At 42.2% G+C, this 17,811-nt stretch overlaps 1 protein-coding gene across 3 annotated transcripts in view; it reads left to right on the top strand.

The window, feature by feature from the left end:
* NRXN3 (neurexin 3) overlaps positions 1-17,811 on the top strand; it is a 748,840-nt gene that overhangs the window by 661,361 nt on the left and 69,668 nt on the right. For all 3 annotated transcript variants that reach the window (XM_082275286.1, XM_082275285.1, XM_082275287.1), the window contains one exon: positions 10,025-10,329. In XM_082275286.1, coding sequence (XP_082131412.1) covers positions 10,025-10,329 — 305 coding nt within the window. The remainder of the gene's footprint in view (positions 1-10,024; positions 10,330-17,811) is intronic.

Genomic DNA, 17,811 nt, shown 5'->3' on the forward strand with positions numbered 1-17,811 from the left:
GGTGCAGGCTTATTCAATTAGGGGTCAGGTTCCTCCTTTCGCTGTTATTGCGCATTCTACTCGGGTGCTTAGTGCTTCCTGGGCTTTTCGCCATCAGGCATCTGTGCTTCAGGTTTTCAAGGCGGCTTCCTGGTCGTCTGGTCATACCTTCACAACATTTAATAGAGTGGATGTGCTGGCATCTGCAGATGCCTCTTTTGGCCGCAAAGTTTTGCAGGCTGCTGTTTGAGGCTTTTTAGCCTTCCTTGAGGGTGTTTAATGTTTTTTTCAGGTGAACCTCCTCTTTTGTTCTGACGAGTCCTATGTTGCATGGTTGGCTATGTTTAGCATAGTGGACTTAATTTTCTGCTGTTCCCACCCCTCATTTTATGGCACTGCTTTGGGACGTCCCTACTGATATGCATCAGAGACTGCATCCGTCAATGAACGATCGAGAAAACTGAATTTTTGACTTACCGTAAAATCCTTTTCTCTGAAGTTCATTGATGGACGCAGTACCCGCCCCTCTATTTTGAGTTGGGTTGGTATTATTTCTCTGACACTGCTTTGACACAAAACTGACATCCTATACAAGAAGAGAGAGGGTATACCCCCTGGGACTGCCCATAGGCGTAGCCAGATTTTTTTTCTGCCTAGTATCCTACTCCTGTAGGGGCAGCATAACCCTACTGATATGCATCAGACTGCATCCATCAATGAGGTTTAAGAGAAAAGGATTTTACGGTAAGTCAAAAATCCAGTTTTTTTTTTTCCATTTTGGACAGAGTAAGGGTGAGATATAACCCCCCTGTTGGTTGCCTTTTTTTTCCATCTGTGCCCAATTGGGGAGATTTTCCTTCACTTCCTGTCCCATAGCCAACGCAGGAGGTGAGAGGAGATCTCCCCCCGCCAGGTCACCAGAACTAGTGTCCCCATTGGAAGCTTTCCCCTCTATTTTCCTCCTATGGGTAGAACCCAAAATTTGGGATTCTTTTTAACCTTTCACTTTTGATAACACTAAACTGGAAAAATAGGGAGAATCTCCCTAATGGGGGGCAAAGGTAGCAATAAACACCTAACAGGCGTTCTAATCCCTTACTCCAAACTAAAGTTAAAGTGTTACTTATCCCAGAAGCCTGCATTCACTATATCTGGTCTCACACAGTACACATAACATGGAAATGCAATTGTTTCAGTAAAGATAAATTGCTAAATACCTTTTCTCATTAGCAGTATATAGCAGTCTTGTGACTTCTATCAGTGTCCAGCAGAGCACAGGTTAAAGCTTGTAGGTGGAATTTTCATCCCCCCCGATTGTCCTATGAGGCTGCAGGATTCCTGACCCTCTGTCTAGACAGTGCTGATTGGCCCTGTGCTGATCACATGCACCCTCCCAAGGAAAAGGAAAACATCTTTAGCAATACACACCAAACTGAGCATGTGCAGCTTGGTCCCAAGGCTTTGTTCTGTTAGACTTTGCAGGCTGTGAAAGAAGAGGAAGATCAGAAAAGACAGGATCAAACAGCCTTTTAACACCTTAGGTTCCACAGTGAATATAACAAGCATGCTTAAGTGCATACTACAGATTCTACTGATGTGGGTTTAGTAACACTTTTTAAAGAATATGCAGAAGCTGGGTGAAACACACTGGCTATAACTCTAGGGCTGCAACTAATGATTATTTTCATAATTGATTAGTTGGCCGATTTATTGTTTTGATTAATCTGATAATAACCTTAAAGAAGTGTGGTGTATAATTTAGTTAATATGGAAAGTTTAAAAAAAAAAGGCAGTTTATTTTTCAATATCTATATGCAGTGGTAAATATAAATAACCAACTCTGTATGGTTAGGGAGAAAAATCTCTAATCCACTCTGAGAATAACAGACGGAAGAGATGTACTGTATATACTATTAGAGGTTGAATCTGGTAAATATCAATATTTAAAGAAAAAAAAAAAAAAAAAATGAAAGACTGTGTTGCCGTTTTTCCGACAGAAGTGTAATATATTATGTATGACAGACTCCCTTGTCATAGGCCGGTGGCTTGATAAAAGCTCCCTGCGCCTGCCGTCACTTACGCTGGCCATACAAAAACAATGTCTTCCTTCCAAAAACATTTCATTTTAAGAACATTTTCTAATCGTTAGTGGGGTCAAATCACCGTTTGTTTTGTACCACAGTGATGGGAAAATTAGAAGGAGCAGAATAGAAAAGCTCTTGGTCAAAGGAAATTTCAGACAGTGTATGTGGTTTTCGTTCAAAAATTACGGTACACATTCATTTTAAAACTGAATGTTAAAAGCAAGTGAAATTTTCAAACTACTTTCATTCAGCGAATGTACAAAGATTTTTTTGTATGCATATTCTCATCCGAAAATCGATACGTTTATGGCCAGCATAAGGCTCGGTTCACACATATGCAGTTTGCTTTTGAGCTGTTCCTGCAGTGCATTTTTGCACACACGATTTTGCTGCGATTTGCATTTTGCATTTTTTTAAGCTTTTGTTTTTAGCCAATTTGTTGTTGGGTAGATAAAAAAAAAAATGCAAATCGCCTCAAAAACGCTCTACATGCTTTTCTGCAGCTTCTCCATTGAAGTCTATTGAACCAAAAAAAGCACTGTTTTGTGTTGAAAAATTCCTTGACCCTTTCCAAATATGCAGCGGCTGAAAAAAGCATAGATGTGAACGTGTCCCATAGGAAACCATGTTAAATGAACTGTAGTGTGTTTCTGCAAAAAGCACCAAAAAACGCATAGGTGTGAACCAGGCCTAAGATGTTTAGTAGCAGTAACATGCTTTTTCTTTTTGCATCACCTGTCATAATGGGGTTAAAAAAATTTAAATTAGCCCTTTATAGTACAAAAAGAGCAGATAATTGCTACTATATGGGGTTCATTTAGACTGTGAAATAGTGAAAGTAATAATAAATATTACTTATATATAATAATAGATACACCCAGAAGTAGGATATATGGGCATTTTAACTAGGAGTCAGACATGATGCTATATAAAGGGTAGAAGGGAGATATTAATCTTTTATATTTAGGTAGAATATAAATATATGAACAATACTGGTAAAAGTTTACTTTAAATGTAATTGTAATGCCTTATACATACCTCACAACTTTTTGAGATGAGAACGAGGGACACCTATTAGCAAAAGTATGCAGGTATAGGACACACACCCTGCCACACACCTTAAAGGGGAATTCAAAAAAAGGATTACTTAAACCCATAAGTGCTTCTTTTTTAAAACGACTATTCCTTTATATTGGCTTTTGAAACTTAAAAGTACAGCAATTTAGAAATCGGCTGAAAGGTTTAGCACTGGGAAACACTTTTTGAAAAAGAAATAGTGCATTTTATATACAACTATATAGATCAAACAAAAATGAGGGACAAATGAGGAGGAAAGAGGGACTTTGTTCTGAATCGGGGACAATCCCTCAAAATTAGGGACAGTTGGGGGTATGCTTGTATTACCTCTAGTCTATCAGCCTCCACCTTCTCTGGGTGAAGATGCTGATCTTCCCTGCACACAGTCTTTAAAATTATTATTTTTTTTTTAAACAACAAACATGTTATTCTTACCTGTTCTGTGTAATGGTTTTGTACAGAGCAGCCCTCTTCTGGGGTCCCCCACCAACACTTCTGGCTCCTCCTGCCTTCAGAGTGCCCCAATAGTAAGCTGCAAAGCATATTCTAGAGTGCCCCTGCAGCAAGGTAAAAAAATAACTTTTTCCCTATAGAACCACTCACTTCCTGCCCAGGACTACATGTCCCATGAGGCATTGCTCCTCATACATTACCAAGTTCTTAGGCACTTACTGACATGGACGGTGTATTGAGCTGTATGTGTGCTGCTCTGTAATTAAGGATTTGTAAACAAATAATGCATTCTGTGTGCAGACCCACTAATCGATTATGAAAATAGTTGACAACTATTTTCATAATCAATTAGTTGTCGATTAATTGATTAGTTGTTTCAGCCCTATATAACTCTTAAGTGTTAGCAGTCTCCTGTTTGGCGTCCAGCCCACATTTTTGTTGGGTGATGATGCACAGTTAGATAAGGATTTAGAACTCTAGTTTACCGACGGCATTAAAAATAACAGCTCAATTGTCTCTATGCCTGAACTCCACAGCCAACTTTACCAGAGTCTTCTACAGGATAAACTGTACGAGAAGCAGTAAGAAGGCCAAAAGAACGGTCAAATCGACCAAAATTATGATTTATGAGCTAATCCATCTAAAAATTACAACACGTTTCAGGGTGGTTTTGATGCTGTCTCTTCATCAGGGCTACAACACAAGAAAGCATATCTTTATTCCTATTTTGTAACCCTGATGGGAAGTATCTAAACCCTGAAACATGTTCGCCCTTTTTTTCTGCTGAGTATCTAATAAAACATCACTCTGGACTCTGGACTGACCATTAGTGTGGTGCTTCTACCTCTTCTTGTATAGTTGGACTTGTCTCAGTAACCCTTCCCCTTGAGACGGGTGCAACAACCTCACCTAAGCAAGTCCACTTGATCAATGAGACCAGTATTTTAAAGCACTGGATATTATTAATAGAAGATTTGTGCCTTTTAAGTATGTACTTCTTCTACAGGATGGCACCATGGTAGCAGACCCTCAGCCTGGGCCATTGAATAGCAGTGCTGAGCACACCATCTTTGTGAAAGGTTCTATTACTGTTTTTGTGTTTCCAATCTTGATTATTAGCTCCAATGTTTTTTATTATTTTCTGAAAATCACTTCTTTCCTTCCTACTTCCTGCCATTTTTTTTTTCAAAGTGCCAAATGTCTCCAGGTTAAATCAGCAGAAAGGAGCGATAACATAAAATGTATTTGGCTGCGTGGGTGCTGGGCACTCTAAGGTCAATGCAAGCTATTGATCAGAGTCTGTGTGATGCATGATCTGTTAATGAATCTTGGCCGAAGTGTTATCAAGTTTACAGACAGCGGCGCGGAGTAAATGACTTCTAGATGTTTCCTAGGAGCGAGGTGTACTAATGTCAGCGACATGATTTAGGGGTCAATACCTCTGAGGAGCACAGCAAAGTGACTGCAGCGACATGTTTAATGGCTCGCTGTGTTCGTGGTAGAAAGTGGCCTAATGAGATTACCAAGATTAATGGCATCTACTGGCTTTAATGACACATTACCTGCAAAACCCAAATTCAATTTTAATATGTAATGTAATCGCCATGTTCTCATGTTTGAATTAGTCCTATTTGTGTGATATCTTGTGGGGACAACATTGTATGGAGGTATGACAAAGTTGGACCGTTTGTATCCAAACTACAAAAAAAATAAGAAATAAAGAACTAAGCACCTCTCTATCTAAAATAACCATGTGGGATATCCCCATTATTTCAGAAAAATGTTGGGAGGCTATTTTTTGTTTGGCTCCTGTGTGTGGTCATAGAGTGAAGAAGGTCTGAACCAGCGAGAGAGCTTGTAATGGGGTACGGTTGTGACGTTGCTCATTGATCTGTTGTGAGGAAAGGATGAACAAGAGGCAATTATATTTAAAGCTAAACTCCAGGCATAAAAGCTTATATACAGCATATACAGTATATAGGGAATGCTTTTTTTTTTTTTTTTTTTTTTTTTTTCTCGGATGGAGTAGGTAAGGGTTAAAACCCCTGTCAATGTATTTTTTCTATAGTCCAGTACATTTTATAAATATGGTGCAGGATTTGATTTAACAGTGGATCATTGTTAATGAAAATCACAGGGAGCAGGTTTTCGGGTGAAGTTGCCCTGAACAAGAATAGCTTACTACTGAACTAGGGGACCCAAAGTCTAAAGTGTTACTAAACCCAGGAGCCTGCATTCACTATATCTGGTCTCCCACAGTACACAGAACGTGGAAATGCAATTATTTTAGTAATATAAACTGATACCTTTTCTCATCGGCTGTTTATAGCAGTCCTGTGACTTCTATCAGTGTCCAGCCGAGCACTGGTTAAAGCTTGTCGGAGGAGTTTTCATTGTTCCCTGACCCTCTGTCTGGACAGTGCTGATTGGCCCTGTGCTGATCACATGCAAACTCCCAAGAAGAAAAAAAAAACTCTCTAGCAATACGCACCAAACTGAGCATGTGCAGAGTGCCCCCAAGACTCTGTTCTATCAACAGATTGGGGGCAGTAAAAGAGGGGGAGGATCAGAGGAGACAGGATCAAACAGCCTTTTTACACAATTCAGAGGAATAACCCTGGGCCCTTAGATTCTACAGTGAGTATAACAAGCATGCTTTACTGCATATACACACCGATTTTACTGTTGTGGGTTTAGTAACACTTTAGGATCCACTTGTAAAAAGTCTAATAGGAGCACCAGACCAAAGATCAAAGGGTCCAACATTTTTTATCCTTTTTTTTTTTAACAAGGAAGTTCCAGGCATGGTGTATTTTATATAGTTACATTGGTAGCTTGGATTAATGTATCTATGTACTGCATCTATCATGGGTAGTTGCTGGAAAGCTCTGAAGTAGACACCGCAACTTCAAGGCTCTCCTTTAGCTTTCCGGTCCCATCACCGCCCCGCCACTTTATCTTGTCCAGTCAGAGAATGCTTTGCATTCATTCAGAAAATGCAAAGCATTCTCTGAATGACATCCGTGCCAAGCAGTCGACCACCTTTAGCCTTTGTTCACACCGGTGCGATTTGTCATGAGATTCGACAGTTCCAGATCGCATGACAATTCGCACCCCATTGTTGGCAATGGAACCGTTCAAATAGCTGCGACTCATGTCGTAGCAACTTTAAATAAGGTTCCTGCACTACTTTTTGCCACTTTCATTACGACTTGCATAAACTTCTGTTGTATGAAGTCGCAAGCCGCAATGACATCGGCAATGGAAATCGCACTGATGTGCAGCTTTGAAATCGCGTTGAAGTGTCGCGATTTCAAAGCTGCACCGGTGTGAATGGGAACTTATTCGCAATGCAGTAGTCCAGCCACTCAGCTCAGTACCTGGAAGCTAGTGGAGATCACTGAGGTAATGGTATTCTCAGCTTCCAGGGACATTTATCAGGTGTGGTATATGGATAACTATATTTATTACAAGTATTTATATGCACCAACAATTTACACAGTGCTTTGCATCTATATTGCTCATTCACATCAGTCCCCGCCCTCAAGGAGCTTACAATCTAAGGTCCCTAACTCATATTAATACACATACTAGGGCCAATTGACTTATTAGCATGTGTTTGGAGTGTAGGAGGAAACCCACGCAGGCACAGGGAAATCATGCAAACTCAAGGCAGGTAGTGCCGTGGTTGGGATTCCAATCAACGACCCAAGTGCTTCCAGTTGGAAGTGCTAACCACTTAGCCACTGTCCAAGCTGGATCAATGTAACTATAAACATATACCATGCCTGAAATTCTTCTTTTTAATTCTTCTCCCCTACTTCAGAGCTACAAAACAGATAAAAAATGGTTGTAAAAATATAAATTTCTATACACCGATCAGCCATAACATTATGACCACTGACCACATTGATTATCTCATGACAATGGCATCTGAAAGTGGGTGGGATATATTGGGCAACAAGTGAAAATGTTGTCCCTGAAGTTGACTTGTTGAAAACAGAAAAATTGGGCAAGCATAAGAATTTGAGCAACTCTGACAAGGGCAAATTGGAATTGCTAAAGGAATGGATGGGTCAGAGCAACTCCAGAACTGCAACTCCTGTGGGATGTTCCCGGTCTGCAAAGGTCAAGACCTACCAAAAGTGGGCCAAGGAAAGAAAACCGGCAAACCATGGACAGGGTCATGGAAAGCCAAGGCTCATTGATGTGGGGAGCAAAGGCTGGCCCGTGTAGTCTGATCCAATGGAAGAGCTACTGTAGCTGAAATTGAAAGGCTGACCCATGTAGCTCGATCCAATAGAAGAGCTACTGTAGCTGAAACTGTTGCTGTAAGCAGGGCCATGGAGCAATGGAAGAAGGTGGCTTGGCCTGATGAATTCAAGAGTAGGTTTGAGGAACACAACTAGGAGTTTGAGGTGTTTACTTGGGCTTCAAATTCTCCAAATCTCTATCCAATCGAGCATTTGTGGGATGTGCTGAAAAAACAAGTCCAATCCATGGAGGCTGCACCTCCTGATTTACAGGACGTAAAGGATCTGTCTACTGATGGTTTGGTGCCAAACACCACAGCATACATAATGGAATCCATGGATAAACAGGTTATGGTGGGTGGTCATAATGTTATGGCTGATCAGTGTATATTAAATTTCATACATTATATATATATATATATATACACACATACATACACTATTTCATATATATAACTAATTTCAATGTGATCCACTTCTTTCAGACTAAACTATTATACAGGCGGTCCCCAGGTTACAAACAAGATAGGGTCTGTAGGTTAGTTAAGTCGAATTTGTTTGTAAGTCAGAACAGGTAATTTTTTTAAGTGTAGTTTCAGCCAAAAGAATAATTTTTACGTTTTTTTGGATACATAGGGAAGGGTTAACACCCCTGTACCATTTGTTTTGCTGTCTGTGCCCCTGTTCAGAAGATTTCACCTATGATTTGTCCCTATGACAACTGGATTTTGAAAATTTTGGGTTGTTGTGGAAAGAAGGATTGGTGATAAAGCTTCAGCGGATACGCCTTTTTCCCATGAGAGCTCTTACAGGAGAGAATTTCCCTTCCTAGGGGGAGATTTCTCCTCACTTCCTAGTGTCTACCTCCTATTGTAAGTAGGAGTCGTTTGTAAGTCAGATGTTTGTAACCCGGGGACCGCTTGTACTCTGTCCAGTTGGAAAAATAGAAACATATGGGTCTCCATAGTTAATATTAAAAATTGACTAACCTAGGAATGTATATTTTTGCAACCATTTCTGTATGTCGTGTATCCCTGTAGAAAATGGAAGTCTTTGAGCATCCAAAATGGGTTGGAGGTTTACTTATTATTGCTTATTACTATTATTAAAATATTTTGATCTTTGCTCTTGCTCACTCATTAGACCTTTTTGCAGGTTTATTTTTGCTGTCTGCATCCTGTTGTAGAGATTTTCATTCACTTCTCTCCTAGAGAGACAAGTGAGAGAAAACCATTAGGCTGAGTTCACCCCTGCATCCAATTCGCATGTCAGGAGACTGTGACCGGCTCTCAACGGAGCCGGTTCACACAGCTCCAGGACAGATGCGGTGTGGTTTGCAGAAGGGTCCTGTGCGTCTTCTGGTCTGCTTCAGGTCTGAATTCAGCCAAAAATACACCGGACCACCTGCTGCCAGCCGCTCCACACACAGTTTGAACCCAGCCTTAAATTTGGGATATCCCAATACTTTCTATCTCAGGCAAAAAGAGAGCATGAATCTACACAGCAGGTACATAGAAAACAATAAAAACTTGGCAGGGCTTCTAATTCTTCCTCCTTTATTCAAATCTAAAAATAAATGCTTACAAGTTTTTGTCAAAGCAACAAGTGTAAGCATCTGAATTTTACCTGGTATGATCTTCTTGAAATCCTTTATACAGCATCACTCTGGGAAAGGGTTGGGCAGGAATAGGAGCCAATCAGGTGTGTTGCATGCAAATATTTTGAGAAGAAAAATGCTGGCAGGGGGGAGAGATTGGAGTGAGTAGAGTGATGACCTAATTAGTATCCTGCTGCTCTTTCACTGCATTGGATGAAGAGAAATACCAATCCTTTGGCAGGTAAAACCGCTCCTATATATGGATTTTATCTGTGTTAACTGTTTGTCCAGAGTTCAGGCTAATTTAGTTCTGTGCCTTCTATATTTGAAACAATAGTTTGACTTTTTTATTAAATTGCAGCTTGTGTTTAGTTTCTCTATCAGCAAAGGTCTGGCTCACCGGAAAACCATCAGCGATGGGATTATGTAAAGTAGATTATTGTGTGCTTGGCAGATGTTGGTTTTCTAAGACACAACCTAATAGCGGTTTGCCCAATTAAAGGTGGAATATCTAGTCTTTCTCTATGTTGGCAGAACAAACGTGAGTCACCTAATATTTCTTCCTTGCACTGTTTCTTTAGGACGCCCACTGACAATCTTCAACACTCAAGCAACGATATCGATTGGCGGAAAGGACAGGGGAAGGCCGTTCCAAGGGCAGCTTTCAGGCATCTATTACAACGGCCTTAAGGTTCTAAACATGGCTGCCGAGCACAATCCCCACATCAACATCAGCGGCAGTGTGAGGCTGGTGGGAGAGGTTCCATCTATCGGGACGACACCAACCACTTCTATGCCTCCGGAACTTTCCACTACTATCATGGAGACCACAACAACGTTGGCAACTACCACGACGAGAAGGAACCGGTCGTCTCCAGGATCCATGGTAAATGCCAGATCTGCCTCACTCTCTGTGAATTGTAGAACATTTGCTAAATGACCACGGAAAGGCCAAGGCTTGTTTCTTAAAAGAGTTGTAATTAAAGAGGATTTTTAGCTGAGCCGTCTGCAGCCAATAAAGCACTTGCATAAATATTTTTCCAGACAATGGTCTCTATGAATGCCATTAGCAGGCATAGCTAGCAGTGGGTACATTCAACTTGTTTTATAATACTGGACTTTTTTTTTTTTTTTCCCTGTTCACTTTAGTTCTAATAAGTGTCTCATCGGTTTAGGGAATGTGTTCCAGCATTAGTCAACACAGGTAACATAGACCACCTAAACCAATTACCATTGAATGTGTCAAGGCAAATGTTGATTGTCAAAGAACAGGATGGGTGGTGTGAAAGTTGTGGAACTAACCTGTTCTGGTTATGCAATCCTATTCTTGATGTCAATAAGTGTGCATATGTGTTAATTATTCAATTCACACAGCTGAAGGTGTGGACAATCAATATCTGCCTTGAAACATTTCATGGTGATTGGATTAAAAGATAAGTTCACCTTTAGTAACATGTTACACCCATATTTAGGGTGTAACATGTCACTTAAGCCTAGTACACGCGGGCCGAATGTCAGGCGGCACTGGCCGGTTCAGTAGAGACCGGCTGACATTCAGCCTGTGTGTACTGGAGTTAGTGGCTGAGAGTGCTGACCAGAGTGTTCTGGTGGGGTGGAGCCTGTCACCAGTCACCATGTCAGAACACAATAGCACAGCAGGGGAGATCCCTGTACTAACATTGGATCTGATTTTTTTTCATTCAGCCCTGCTGGGGTGAAGGAAAAAAAAACTACTAGTGTGTACGAGGCTTAACTGAGCTACCCCCCGAGTCCCCACTGTGACAGCAGGCTGGGAATCTTCTCCCCTCACCCACTGTCACAGTTAAGAAAAAAAAAAAAACCCACGGCCGAACGAGGCTCCACCCAGCTGGCCGCCTCATTCATTCATCAGACAGACAGCTACACTGCCATTCTGCAGAAGCCTGAGGTTGCACCCAGGATCTTCTGATTGTGGGTGCAATGCTTTACAGGCTCCTAATTTAAAAAAAAAATTCATTTTTTTTTTTACCAGCAGAAAGATGTGTATTTATCATTTTTTTTAAAGGTGAACTTATCCTTTAAGGCAGGCATGTCCAACCTGCGGCCCAGAGCCCCAGGCAATGCGGCCCACTGCCCCCTGACAATTTTTTATTTTTTTTTTGATGGGGAAGAAGGAAGTCGGGTCGGGTAAACGGCCACAGCGGCTTCCAACTAACTGTAGGCAGAGACTGCCTTGGAAAGGATCATCCTCTAGTTGTGTTAAATTAGTGCTTGGGGGGGGGGGGGCGTTTTATCACTTATATACCTTAACTATATTTTATATGCGGCCCGAGAAAATTTCTGGACACCCATGCTTTAAGGTGTCTTATGCATATGCTTGCTGGGGTATGTTCCTGACACTACAAAATGTCTTTAACATTGGAGAATCTAGTTACATGTGGCTGACTACTACTAGCTAGTCCTGACCTGGATAAATAGGTCCTTGGGAAAATGTTGGTTTCTTCCTGTTATCAGTAGTTCCACACGAAGGTCCTGGCATCAGTCTCATAAGCAACGTATTTGGTTGGAAGTAATTCTTATTGGGATAAAATGTTGAGCGGCATTATGTAGCAGCCTCTCGCCACAGGACTCAGATTTCCCATGTGTTCTCCTCACATTACATTGCTTCCAGTAGGTAACTGACAAATCATGGGATAGTAGTCACATAGGAAGCTCCTGAGGTGTGAAAATGACAGAATTCAGAGCTGCACAGGCCTGCTATGGGTGCCAACAGCTAGTAATACTAGTGATAATAATGGTGCAATCAGGAAGATTACATACTTCACCTCATCTGGGTATGCATGCATGCACAAAAAACGTTGAGCTGCACACTGCTTCCCATGCACTAAGGGAAGCTTTACCGTTCAAGCAGCAACAGAGCCACTCCACCCCACGTACTCAGTGTGATACTTTTCACCCCCTATACCAGGGGTCTCTGAACTGCAGCCCACGGGCCAGATGTGGCCCTTTCCTTGCGTTTATCTGGCCTTTGGGGCACTATTCCTTCCACTGATACAAGGCTTTATTTCTTTCATTGACACCAGATACGGAACATTATTCCTCCCACTGACACCAAAGACGGAGCACTATTTCTCCCACTGATACCAGCAGTGGTGTAATATTCCTCCAACTGACACCAACAATGGGGTACTATTTCTCCCACTGACACCAAAGATGAGGAAACGTTTTTCCCACTGACACCAATGATAGGGCGCTATTCCTCACTGACACCAATGATGTCATTTTTTTACTCCCACTGACCACCAAGCCTATGGCCTTGTTCACTCCAACTGATGCATGGCATTTTCTACTCCCACTAGCCACAGTCTGGCCCTGCTAAAAGTTTGGAGGGCTGAAAACTGGCCCTTAGTTTTGAAAGTTTGGAGACCCCTGCGCTATACAATTAAACCCCTGAAATTTCTCCTAGAGGACATGAGTGGAATATCTCAGCTGCTTGAATAAATATGTTTGTCTGCATGGTAAGCATTGTACGCATTGCGTTTTATATGCATGTCACGAGTGGAGGTGGTAGAACCCACATTGTTGCCAGCACTCCTGGCTGGAGAGGGGCGAGGCACCTGGGAGCGGTGATGGGAACATGTGAGTGAGCCCCGTGTTTGGAATTGTAGGTTATCTGTGTTTTTGCCATTAACCAATTAGATTCTTGTGTTCATTTTTTAATCTGTACTGTAAACATGAAAAGCAGTGTTCAATTAGGCTATGAAGTGCAAGTCCATCTTTTTCTCGTTCAGACGTGTATTCTGTAGAGATTTGTAATTTCTAAAGTGAAATGTAAATTAATCAGTAAGCCAGATGTGCACGGTCTGGTAGGCTCTGTATGACGCTCCAGTCGTGGCGTTTCACTTTGTAGTATGGAATATCTATATTCATTGAGAGGCTTCAGGCTTGGAAGGCCCATGGGGTATTAGCAAGTGAATATTCATTCTATTTTGAGCAATTCAGAGGAAATCTGTTTTAGATGCTCAGATATTAAAGAGCAGACATATTTTGTCATGATGTACATTAAAGACGACTTCAACACAGAGTGTCTGTGATGCAGCTCTGTAAATATTGGCATTAAATCAGTGTCACATTTCTGTGCAGCGCTATAGAAGTCACACAAAAGCTAGCAGTCAGTTCATGAAAACTGTACCAAGTAATCCGTGTCTTGTCTGTAAATAATAGTGATAACCTTTGCAACAATACCATTGCTGCACTGCGCAAAACATTTTTTTTTTCTGTCATATTCTACCAACTGTTACTCTTGCTCTGTGTTGGACTGGGGTAATACACGGCAAGACTGTGCAGAACATTGTGCTGCAGCCTGGTCGAAACATTCAGAGCAGTATAGTAATTGGTGAGGTCATACCGAGTATTAGAATCTGGATGAGGGGGAATCTTTGGACCAAGCAGAGCTTTAGGAGACACATGAGGGTCAGTGGGGCTAGGTATATTGTTGGAGCTTGGTAGGGATCAGTGGGGCCAGGTAAATCAGTGGAAGCCAGACAGGGGTTTTGTGGGGCTGGGCAGAGCTATGGAAGCTGGATGGGGTCAGCAAAGCTGTGCAGGGTTGGCTGGGGGGGTCAGTGAGTTATAGCAGAGTGTTGGGAGCCAGATTGTGTTTGTTGGGGCCAGCCAAAGTGTTGGCAGATGGATGGAGATCAGCAGGGCTGTGGGGTGGTGCAGCTGGGTAGGGCTTTAAAAGCAGGGTGGGGTTAGGTGGGACCATTTAGATAATTTGGAACGGGCTGAGGATTGGAGGAGCCAGGCAGAGCATAAGAAGTTAGATATGGGTTTGAGGGGCTGTGCAGAGGGGGATGGGGGCCATGCAGGATATTGAAAGCAGAATGGGGGTCATCAGGGCTAATGGGGGTCAAGCTCTATAAGCTGGATGGGGTTAGGTTTGGCCATGCAGATGATTGGGAACAGGATGGAGATTGGAGGTGCCTGGCAGAGCATTGGGGATCGGTGAGGCCTTGTAGAACATTGGGAGCCAAATGGGGGCCAGGCAGAGCATTGACAAAGATGAGAATCAGAGGGGCCAGAGAAAGGGTTGGGAGCCAAAGGGGGTCAGGGAAGCCATACTGTGTTGGAGTTGAATAGGGTTTGCTGGGGGTGTGCAGAATGTATTGAGTGGGATGGCTGTGAAGAGTGATATCAGTGAAACAGGGGTCTTGTGCATTTAAAAATTGTTCGGAGCCAGATGGGGTTGGATTTGAGGCTGAGCAGAATGTTGGAACCAAATGGGGTCGTGCACAACATTGGGAACAGGAAGGATTAATTGCAGAATGAAGGTTGCCTAAATTGGGCTTAGCATTGCACATTAAATCTAGAACCGACTTGCATTCATACTGCATCGCACACCACCTGCAAATGCTCTGTATCCCCACTCTGCTATAATTACTCTTATTCAATTAAAAGTTAGATTTATACTCTGCGCTCCAGCAGAACGCGCTCCGCCAGTCACTCTCGGTGTTCAATAAAACCGGCTAGGCGAGCCTGTAATTGACTTCTACTGCAAGTCTTTCAGAGAGCAAGATTAAATAAAACACATCTATGTCAGGAGAGCCTCTTCCTCCGGGGTTATTGATGAGGGACTCGTTATGTTCTGTCTGTAACTACCGTACCTTTCAAACCCAGCATGATGTCCATATGTGTGCTAATGATATGTTTGATTTCATTAGTCTTGGACCCTGCTGTGTTTGAGCCACAGGTTAGGAAGATAAGAGGGGGATCTCCCCTGTATCAGTGGTAATGTGAAAATGTAGAAGTGTCCTGAGCTCACTATAGGGGGTGATCTGGAGTGCCTGACTCCTGTGTTGGCTGTGCTCTGCATCAGGGTAGGGGTGTGCTGTACTGACATTATTCTGATAATTAATGAAGCCTAGTTAGAGGTGTACTTTTCAAAAGAGCTCCACATGTATCATTGGCTAGGCTCCCCAGGAAAGACTGAGGTGTACTTGTGAGCAGTCATTCATATTGATAGGATGTAGGATCTATATATGCTTACAGCATGGCATCGGTGCAGCAGCTCTTGACTGTTCTAGAGGAGTAATGCAGAATTATATAAATATACAACACTCAATTTCGATTGTGGTGTGTCAGATACGGCTGGTCATGTGACATTTCTTGCATATGGCCATTTTAATGAAACTGCAGTTCACATGACACTCCATACAAATCTGTGACCTGTCTGTGTGCCAAACATCATACATTCCCCGATATCACTAGTGGCTGATGGCCATGCAGTAGTTCTACCATGTGCACACTTGTAGAGAAATGGCTATATCCACAGCATGGCAGATTGATGATGCTCTAACAATGCAAATGATTTGAGAGATTCCAAAATGCTAATTATCCATATTATACAACTACTGTGTACCATACCCAATAATTATAAGTGACCCCAAACTGCTCCATACAGGATGAGACATCAGATCCAGTGCTACAATGTCAGAAGATATTTACATACTTGTGGTTGCCAAAAGCAGATGATTCTCTCAACGAAATCTGTTCCCACAGATCATATAATCAATTTGTAGAATTACTAAATCAATTGGCTCAACAGAATATGTGCTGCCAATAACACTTCAACATCTTTAAATGTCTTTCATAAGTCAAGGCTAGTGACAGTTGGGAGTGTCATTCCTCCATCTGCAGGAAGAGGAAGTGACACTCTCCACTCACTGCCCCATGCACACATCATGTGCAAGGCTCCTTGGGAAATTGATTGGTGGAAGTGGATTTCTACTTGCAACACATCCATTTTGTTTTTTTTTTTGTTTTTTTTAATACATTTTTTTTTTAAAAGATTTTACATAAGTCAGAGATGCAAGTCAGACCAGTCTATACATGAGGCCAGTCTGTAGTATGAGTGTGGGTGCTATACTTATAGCCAGTGCCATCTTAAGAGCATTAAAGGGCCCCAGGCAATGCAGTGCACTGGGGCCCTGCCTACACAATCACCCACGAGAATAACAATGCAAATGAATTATCGATAAGGCGATATTTATTGGTACAGCAGTGCCAGGCTAATGACAGCTTCCAAGTTGGGCGGTTGGGTCCGGTGAACACACACATGGACGAGAGTCAGACCCGACTGTCCTCTTTGTACCTGTTCCCGTAGAGGTGGTCAGGCATTCCTGCAGTTGTGGGCTCCCCCTCCATGGCCCAAGTATCCTGACAGTAGCGCAGGGCCAACATGCTTGTATCAAATTATTAGGTTACTAGAGTTATGAAAATTCTCATAAGACAGAATACAACTTCCCACAATGATGTAATGTATTGTATTCTTTAGTTTCCAAGCTTGTGCGGTCTTCGTCACGCAATTTTTTACGGAAGAATACTGTAATGATTAAACAAAAATAGTTTGTTCTGTTATCGTACGAGATTTTCAGGTATGTCCCTTGTAATTTCGTATGAACTGTCATGATCGGCTCCCGAAATACCTGTACCATTTGCTGATTATCAGTCTGTCCCTGATGTTTTCCCTAGAGAGAATTGGCTTCTTTTCTCTTCTTGACACCAGGCTATTCTCTAAAGGTCTTTGCCTCACTGTGCATGCAGATGTACTCGCATCTGCCTGTTGCCATTCATGAGCAAGCTCTACACTGGTGGTGCCCCGATGCCATAGCTGAATCAACTGTAGGAGACGGTCCTGGCGCTTGCTGGACTTTCTTGAGCGCCCTGAAGTCTTCTTCACAAATGCGGTGGACATGTTCATTTTTATGGCAAAGAGGGACTCAACAGCGCCATGGTAGTTCATTGAGAACTACAAGCTGACAGCCATAAAGGATGTCAGGGCTTGTAGTTCATTTATACACATGCAGCAATGGGAACATGTTACATGTTCCACCCTAAAAATGGGTGGAACATGTAATATGTTCCCGAAGGTGAACTTGCCAGTTAAGCTTCTATCTTCTGCAGATTATGGAATGTCTCTTCTGGTCTTTGTGTATGTATGGAGAAGGGACTGAGTTTCTATTTTCTTTAAGGCTCAGATTCCCTCTGTAGTGCTTAGTGTTACTAAATCCAGGACCATGCATTCACTATATCTGGTCTCCCACAGTACACAGAACACGTAAATGCAATTATTTAGGTAAATATAAACTGCTAAATACCTTTTCTCATCAGCAGTAAATAGCAGTCTTGTGACTTCTATCAGTTCCTGGTTAAAGTTTGTAGGAGGAGTTTTCATACTGCACTGAGCTGTACTGTCAGGATTTAGAACCACTGACCCTCTGTCTGGACAGTGTTGTTTGGCCCTTTGCTGATCACATGCACTCTCCCAAGGAAAAAAAAAAGATACCTCTCTCTAGCAATACACACCAAACTGAGCATGTGCAGCCTG

The sequence above is a fragment of the Pelophylax lessonae genome, assembly GCF_965119305.1.
Source record: "Pelophylax lessonae genome assembly, chromosome: 13".
Lineage (NCBI taxonomy): Eukaryota > Metazoa > Chordata > Amphibia > Anura > Ranidae > Pelophylax > Pelophylax lessonae.